Source organism: Nicotiana sylvestris, chromosome 8 (assembly GCF_000393655.2).
Source record: "Nicotiana sylvestris chromosome 8, ASM39365v2, whole genome shotgun sequence".
Taxonomy (NCBI): domain Eukaryota; kingdom Viridiplantae; phylum Streptophyta; class Magnoliopsida; order Solanales; family Solanaceae; genus Nicotiana; species Nicotiana sylvestris.
The window spans coordinates 45,986,241-45,994,786 of record NC_091064.1 but is presented as its reverse complement, the minus strand read 5'-3'; the positions used below and the strand labels follow the sequence as shown (position 1 = coordinate 45,994,786).

The 8,546-nt window shown below is 33.1% G+C and overlaps 1 protein-coding gene and 1 non-coding gene across 2 annotated transcripts; one reads left to right on the top strand and one right to left on the bottom strand.

Moving 5' to 3' along the window:
* Positions 1-4,970: 4,970 nt before the first annotated feature.
* On the bottom strand, positions 4,971-7,220 carry LOC138874982 (uncharacterized). The gene is made up of 3 exons (XM_070153785.1): positions 6,051-7,220; positions 5,512-5,894; positions 4,971-5,358 (listed from the first exon to the last, which is right to left on the bottom strand). The coding sequence occupies exons 1-3, from the start codon at positions 7,218-7,220 to the stop codon at positions 4,971-4,973; spliced, it is 1,941 nt and encodes a 646-aa protein (XP_070009886.1).
* LOC138876599 (small nucleolar RNA R71) lies at positions 6,535-6,641 on the top strand. The gene has a single exon (XR_011401944.1). It is a non-coding gene; the product is annotated as a small nucleolar RNA R71 (small nucleolar RNA).
* Positions 7,221-8,546: the final 1,326 nt, after the last annotated feature.

The following is an 8,546-nucleotide window of genomic DNA, read 5'->3' as shown; positions in this document are numbered from 1 at the left end:
GTATGTTAGAAAATATGGGAGAACATGGTATATTTATTCATGTTTTATTTAAAATCTTTAATATTTAACATATAAAAATATATGAATAAATTATACCCATCAAATTCTCCCACACTTGAATCTTTGCTCATCCTCGAGGAAAAACATTTCTACTAATTAATTTTTTTTGGTAACATTTTCTTCAAAACGTTGGTCTTTGTAGGATAGAAAATTTATTCAAAATAACTTCCTTCATCGTGCCAAATGATTAATCTTTTAAGCTTCAAATCTTTTACCTTGCTCCTGATTTTACTTTTGAAAAAATAAAATTTGCATTCTTTTCCTCTTGAATCTTTCGGAATTGATAATTTTATGATAACAAGTCTTGAATATCATAATTGTTTGTCCATAGGCTTGCTCTTCATGTTAATATCCACTAATGTAGATTCAACACTGATTTTTGAAATCTCTTTAGGACTTTTTCTTGGCTTATAATGTCAGGCTTCAGGCTGGTAGGATAAAGATATTTTTGTAGTGACGTTTCTTCTTCGAACTTGGAGCAAATGTTCCTTGATACTAATTATTCCATTTTTTCCAGTATTTTTTTTGTATATACGCTTTCATCAACATAAAGAGATATAATAATATACACACTTATATATTATATCTCTCTCTTGTTCCTTTTTTTTCTTTTCTGTTTCGTGCCTTGCACAATCTTTCTTTTCTTTTTCTAATAAACATTACTTATCATGGTTGGAAGAAGTAATAACTATAATAGTAATATACATCTCTCTTTTTTTCTTTCTTTTGGAGGGTTATAGACCATTGTGTTTTTAAAAAAATAGGATAAAGGCTCAAAGATAGGTTCTAAGAGGTAAAAAAAATTCTTGGAGAGAATAAACTAAAAGAGGCTAAAAGGTGTATCAAAGAAAGCTTAATTTCATTTTTCAAGAATCAGTGGCATCCATTATTTCGCCTCGAAGAACATTTAGAGCAAGTTCTAGAAAAATTATTGAGTATACCTTCTTGTGATAATAACTTTTCTCAATTCCTTTGATCTCGCGAGTTGGAGACGCTAGTTTTTGCCTTCACAAAATTAAAGTTATAGGCATGTAATTGATATGATAATGAAAAAAAGACTTAAAATTTGAGCACAATAGAAAGAATTTATTTTACTAATTAAAAACCTACAACGACACAATCATTTAAGAAGAAAAAATTTATTATAACATTATAGAAAAAAAAGTATATATATATACATGAAGTACTAAAGAAATTTTTGAAAAAATAAATTACAAATCTTTTTAGCTTTCAAATTTATAGTCACAGAAGAAAGCTTGAAAGAAACTGTGACCACACATATTCTATGTGTAATAGACTGGATTAATTTAACACCTTAACAGTCATAGGGTCCGGGTTTTGATATAAACCAGAAAATTTACCTGAGCCAATAATTAATTTACACAATTAGATGGTTAACCAACCAGTAACTTAGGCATACCGACCACTAAGGAATTACTCCTATATAGATGGCTCTGTTTTTATAGAGGCCTTCAGGGGATGTCCTGGTTGTACAATAATCTGGATATTAACTAGATCAATCGGTTAAGCATTTATTCATACAAATTATATTGGGCTTATGAGGCTCTATTGCTTCACCCTCAATGGCTACGGGTAAGGAAATTATAGTTCTGAGTTTAATGTCGGCAGCTCGACTTATTAACAGCGGAATGTATTAGGCTATCAAGGTTACCGATGGTTGTTGCTCAAAATGTCCTCCAAAATACAACTTTAACTTGTGACCATTTACCTTAAATTTGTCTCCTCCATTGATCTATTAAATTTCAATTGCCCCATATGGAGTAACATCTGTAAAATTATAAGAACCTGTCTACCTGGATTTTAATTTCTCTGGAAATAGCCTCAGCCTGCTCTTAAAAAGAAATACTTGATCTCCAATTTTGAAACTTTTTTGTCGGATAAAATTGTCATGCCATATTTTTGTTTTTTCTTTGAATATTCTGGCATTTTCATAAGCTTTCAACCTCAGTTCTTCAAATTCATTAACCTGAAAAAATCTCTTTTTACCAGCAGAGGTTAATTCAAACTTTAATACTTTCAGTGCCCAAAAAGCTTTGTGTTCTAATTCAACTGGCAAATGGAAAGCCTTAACAAAGACTAATTTATATGGGGATGTTCCAATTGGCATTTTGAACGTCGTTCGATATGCCCATAATGCATCATCTAATTTTAAAGACCATTTTTTTCTTGAAATTCCAACCGTCTTTTCAAGAATTCTTTTTAGCTCACGGTTTGAAACTTCAACTTGCCCTTGTGTTTAAGCATGATATGGTGTTCCAGTTTTATGAGTCACCCCATATTTCGATAGCAAAGCAGAAAATTGCCTATTAAAGAAATGAGTTCCATGATCACTAATGATGACTCGAGGTACGCCAAATCTAGTAAAAATATTTTTTTTAAGAAAACTACACACTATATGAGCATCATTCTTCCTTGTGGGGATGGCTTCAACCCATCTTGATACATAATCCACAACCACAAGAATATATTCAAATGAATAAGAAGAAGGAAAAGGACCAATGAAATCTATTCCCCAAACATCAAATATTTCACATACCTGTATTGATTGTAATGGCATCCCATCTCTCTTAGTGATATTACCTATTTTCTGACACCTGTCACATTGTGCAACATATGCTCGGGCATCTTTGAAGAGTGTTGGCCAAAAAATCCGGCTTCCAATACTTTAAATGTCGTACGGTTTGCAGCATAATGACCTCCAATTGCTCTATCATGACAGTGATACAAAATTTTGGTCATCTCCTCTTCAGGGACACACCTCCCAATGATATTATCTACACAAATTTTGAACAAGTAAGGTTCATTTCACAAATAATACTTAGCATCAGAAATAAGCTTTTTTCTCTGCTGGTAAGAGAGATCTTGGGGTGTCCATCTTCCAACCAAGTAGTTAGTAATATCTGCGAACCAGGATGGTTGAGTCACAACAGAGTCAACTGAAAAATGTGTTCATCTTGAAATTCTTCTTTTATCTCGCTGAACTCAAGGGGAGGGTCTTCTAGTCTAGACAAATGGTCAGCTACCTGATTCTCTGTTCCTTTTTTATCTTTTATCTCAAGGTCAAATTCTTGCAAAAGTAAAATCCATATTAACAATCTAGGTCAAGCATCTTTTTTGGCTAAGAGGTATTTTAAAGCTTCATGGTCAGTAAAAACAGTCACCTTTGTTCCTATCAAATAAGAACGAAATTTATCAAATGCAAATACTATCGTCAGTAACTCTTTTTATGTTGTGGCATAATTCAGTTGAGCCTCATTTAGTGTTTTACTGGCATAGTAAATGGGACAAAGAATCTTATCCTTTCTTTGGCCTAAAACAGCTCCAACTGTCGTATCACTAGCATCACACATAACCTCAAAAGGTTGACTCCAATCATGGGACATAACTACAGGGGCAGTTGATAATTTCTCCTTAAGGGTGTCAAAAGTTATTATACAATCACCTGAAAAATCAAACTTAACATCTTTCATCAAGAGATTAGTCAAAGGTTTTGAAATCTTTGAAAAATCCTATATGAACCGTCTGTAAAAACCTGCATGACCTAGAAAGCTTCTAATGCCTTTAACAGTTGTGGGAGGGGGTAATCCTACTATAAGATTAATTTTAGCCTTATCAACTTCTATCCCATTAGCAGTGATTTTATGTCTTAAAACAATTCCCTCTGTAACCATAAAATGATATTTTTTCCAATTCAAAATCAAGTTTGTCTCTTCACATCTCTTAAGAACTAAAGTCAACTGGTAAAGACAATCTTCAAATTTTTTGCCAAAGAGTGTGAAATCATCCATAAAAATTTCAAGAAATTTTTCAGTCATGTCAGAAAAAATTGCTGACATGCAACACTGAAAGGTAGCAGGGGCATTGCACAGACCAAATGGCATTCTCCTGTATGCATATGTTCCATGAGGACATGTGAAAGTTGTCTTATCCTGATCTTCAGGTGCAATTGGTATTTGGTTATACCCTGAATAGCCATCAAGAAAACGGTAAAAACCATATCCTGCAATTCTTTCTAACATTTGATCAATAAATGGTAAAGGAAAATGATTTTTTCTGGTAGTATCATTGAGGCGTCTGGAATCAATACAGACTCTCCATCCTGTAACAGTCCTCGTAGGTATGAGTTCATTATTTTCATTTTTTATAATTGTCATACCTCCTTTCTTTGGTACTACCTGAACTGGACTTACCCAAGGGCTATCTGAAATTGGGTAAATAATACCTGCCGCTAGAAGCTTGACAATCTCCTATTTCACCACTTCCTGCATTGCAGGATTCAATCTCATTTTTCACCACTTCCTGCATTGCAGGATTCAATCTCCTCTGGGGCTGGATTATTGGCTTGTAGCTATCTTCCATGAGGATTCTATGCGTACAAATTGCTGGACTAATCCCTTTGATATCCCCTACAGTCCATCCTAAGGCTCCTTTGTGTGCTTTTAAGATTTGAATTAGTTTTTCTTCTTGTTCTGCAGTCAAAGAAGATGAAATAATTACTGAAAATAATTCTTGCTCAAGATAAACATATTTTAAATGAGAAGGAAGAACTTTCAGTTCAATTTTTGGTTGAACTTCTTCTGATTGCATCTCCTTATCCTCAGAATCTTTTTCCAGTATTTCAGCTTCTCTCTTAATTGTGGGATCATCATCTTGTGCGGTGCCTGATTTGGTCAAACATCTTTCCATTGAGTCTGAAATTAATTGATCATCTTTGAATTCATCTGCAAGATCACTAATCATGTCAATAGAAAAGCATGAAGATGATGTCTCATCTCCTGAAAAATCTTAGTATCTTTTGCATATAAAAAATGACTCTTTCTTCATCAACTCTCAAGATTAGTTGTCCTTCATTAACATCTATGATTGCTCTTCCTGTAGCAAGAAATGGTCTACCCAAAATTATCGGCTTGATGAACATCTATGATTGCACTTCCTGTAGCAAGAAATGGTCTACCCAAAATTATCGGTTCATCAGGACATTCTTTCATTTCAAGTACTATAAAATCTACAGGGAAAACAAACCTATCTACTCTTACAAGCACATTTTCAATTATTCCCTTAGGTTTCTTAGTACTTTGATCTAAAAACTGAAGAAAAACACCTACGCCCTTCATTTTACCAAGATCCAATTTTCTACAGATAGAAAATGGTATCAAATTTATTGAAGTTCCAGAATCGCAAAGTGCTTTTTCAAAATATATACCTCCCAAAGTGCATGGAATGGTAAAATTGTCAGGATCACCAAGTTTTTGTGGTAGCTTATTTTGAGGTATAGCACTGCATTTTTTAGTAAGCATTACCACAGAAAATTCTTCCAATTTCCTTTTACTTGACAAAATTTCTTTTAAAAATTTAGCATATGAAGGCATTTGCAACAAAGCATCAGTAAAAGGAATATTAATATGAATCTATTTTAAGATTTCCAAAAACTTTGCAAATTGACCATCAAGCTTTTCGCGTTTCATTTTTTGTGGAAAAGGAATTGTCATAGGTGGGGCAGCCATTTTTTCAGAAATTTTTTCTTCCTTATTCTTTATTTCTTTTTCCTTTGATGGTTCAGATGGTTTTTCAAAATTCTTACCCTTGTCTACCTGTTGCTCTGTCTGGTTCTTTTCTTGTCTTTCTGCATAAGGTTCATCAGGTTCCTTACCTGACCGTAAAGTGATGGCCTTAAGGTGCTCTTTTGGATTTTTCTCTGTATTGCTTGGTAAGAGACCCTGAATCTTTTCTGACACAAGAGCTGTCAATTGGCTTAACTGAATTTCCAGATTTTTGAGGGATGAATTTTGGGTTTCCATCTTTTCATCAGTGACCTTAATATACTTGTACAAAAGGTCATCAAGACTTAGATGAGCTTGTTGGAGCCTCTGCTGATATGTCCCTATTTGTTGATATGGTCCTGCTTGCTAATAAGGTCTGTAACTCGGTTGCCCACGATTTTGACTTTGGTATCCCGGTGGACCCTGTACCTGTTGTTTCTGGAAGCTTTGAGAGTTTTCTGCACCATTTGGGTTACTCCACTGAAATTCTGGATGCTTCTGTGCCATTGGACTCCCAAAAGGATATGGCATGTAACCGATGACATTAACCTGTTCATCCGTTTGATTAGTTGCTTGACATTCATAGTTCTGGTGGTTTCCTCTGCACATGTCACAAGCCTCAGAGTGGTTTGATTGTAGTGTATTCACCTGAAAAGATTCAAACTTTTGTGCCAAAGAAACAATCTGCTGCGTTAGTGTATTTAAAGCATCAACTTGATTTACCGTAGCAACCTTTTTAATGATTACACGCTCAGATGGCCATTGGATAGCGTTCTCAGAAACTTCATTCAATAGTTTCAATGCTTCCTCTGTGGTTTTGCCCATTACAGAACCTCCTGCAGCTGCATCTATCACATTTCTAGCAGAGGGTTTTAGCCCGTGATAAAAAATGTACAACTGCATATGTTCAGGAAAGTAATGTTGTGGGCATTTTCTTAACATTGCTTTTAATATTTCCCAAGCTTGATAAACTGACTCAGTGTCAGTCTGCAAGAAATTAGATATTTCTTGTCTTAACTTTGTTGTTTTAGCAGGGGAAAAATATTTGTTTAAAAACTTCTGAGTCATCTGGTCCCATGTCGTAATGGACCCTTGAGGCAAACTTCGCAACAAAGTCTTGGCATCTCCTTTTAAAGAAAAAGAAAATAGCCTTAACTTGATAGCTTCAGGAGGTACTCCATTATACTTAGCAGTTTCTACAAGTTCTAGAAAATCAATTAAATGACTATATGGGTCTTCACTTGTATCACCAGTGAAGATACAAGATTGTTGAATTGTCTGAATCAAGTCGGTCCTGATTTCAACGTTGTTGGCTGCCACTGGGGGCTTCCTAACACTAGATTCATAGTTGAAGCGATCAGGTCTAGCATAATCCTTAAGGATTCTTTTTGCTAGCCTTGACGCCACTTCATCAAATTGCTCCTCTACATGGACTGGTGGTGGGATCCCAAGTGGGTTAATGTCCTCTACTTCGTGATTTTCCATTTCTTCACAAGATGCTCCTTGGGAAGACGATGTTTGTTCTTTCCTGTGCAATCGAATAAATCTTTCAATTTCAGGATCATAACTGATCAACTCTTTTGTAGAAGAGCGGGTCATAAACTACTTAAAATTCTTAAGTAAAGAAAGTACAAGGAAAAAAAATAAGTATATAAAAATTACAAAAATGATAAAAATAGCAGGCGCTAAGCAAAAATAATTATACAATAATTTTATTATCTATATAGAATAATAATATTTTACTCAAATTTATAACAAGATAGTTATAAAGAAAAATAAAACGATGCAACAATGAACTATGACAAGAAATAATACTATAATACTATTATATATGAAAAAGGTAATTAGTGATAGTACATATAGTTGGAATGGTCATAAAAATATTTTTCAGTAGTAAAAAAGATCTTCAATATGAAAGAACTAACAATATTATAACAGTTATAAATATACACGTTATAAAAATAGTAAATAGTAGTTATAACACTATTATTATGATAAAGGAGAGAGTACTAATAATAGTATGTATGATTTGCTAAAAACAGTTAATGATGGAACTAGCAGGAAGAAATAATACAAAAAAAAGAAAAAGAAAAACTTTTACAATACCATTATGAATATAAACATTACATTAGGATTAATATCACAGTAGTAGTTATAGCACTTGATTAGTGAAAATATTAAATGAAACAAAAATAACAGTAATAAATTCTCAAATTAGTAACAAAATATTTAATTTGAAGTAGATGTATGCCAATCCCCGGCAACGATGCCAAAAATTTGACGAGGCCAATGTGTATAGAATTTTCCTGCTCTTGCTTTATCAAATTCTAGTATAGTTTATGATATCGTCCCACAGAGATTGGAACATCTATGCTACAGACTTTTAATATTTCAAATACTATTTGAGAGAATCAGATTGATGAAAAGTTTGTGGAATTAAAACTTGTTAAATACTTAACAAAATAAACAACTTTCGAAAGATTTGTAATTTAAAAGAGTTGGGAATCGTTAAATTCACTTGATAATATATTATAATAAAATCTCACTTTCTACATGTATTTCTCTAAAGGATAATTGCTTATTGCTAATACAATTATATCTTATCTCACCGGGAATTAATCAACTAATAACACTCTGTGAGGTTATATAATTAATTGAGTTAAAACTGGTGACAGTTAAATCGAAATATCTTTTGGTCTGAATTGTGCTAAAGATAGTAAAAACTTCGTGAGAATATTTTTACTAAATCAATACTCCTGTGACTACAATTCCTCCGTGAGAATTAAAATTGAGGTAAGCAAGATTACACACTTTTAATAATAGGTTACTAATAATTACTCTCTCTTCACTATTTTATTCAATAGTTACTAAATATTTAATTTTGCTCCGTGATAATTACAAAATTAATATAAGAGTAACGTAAAG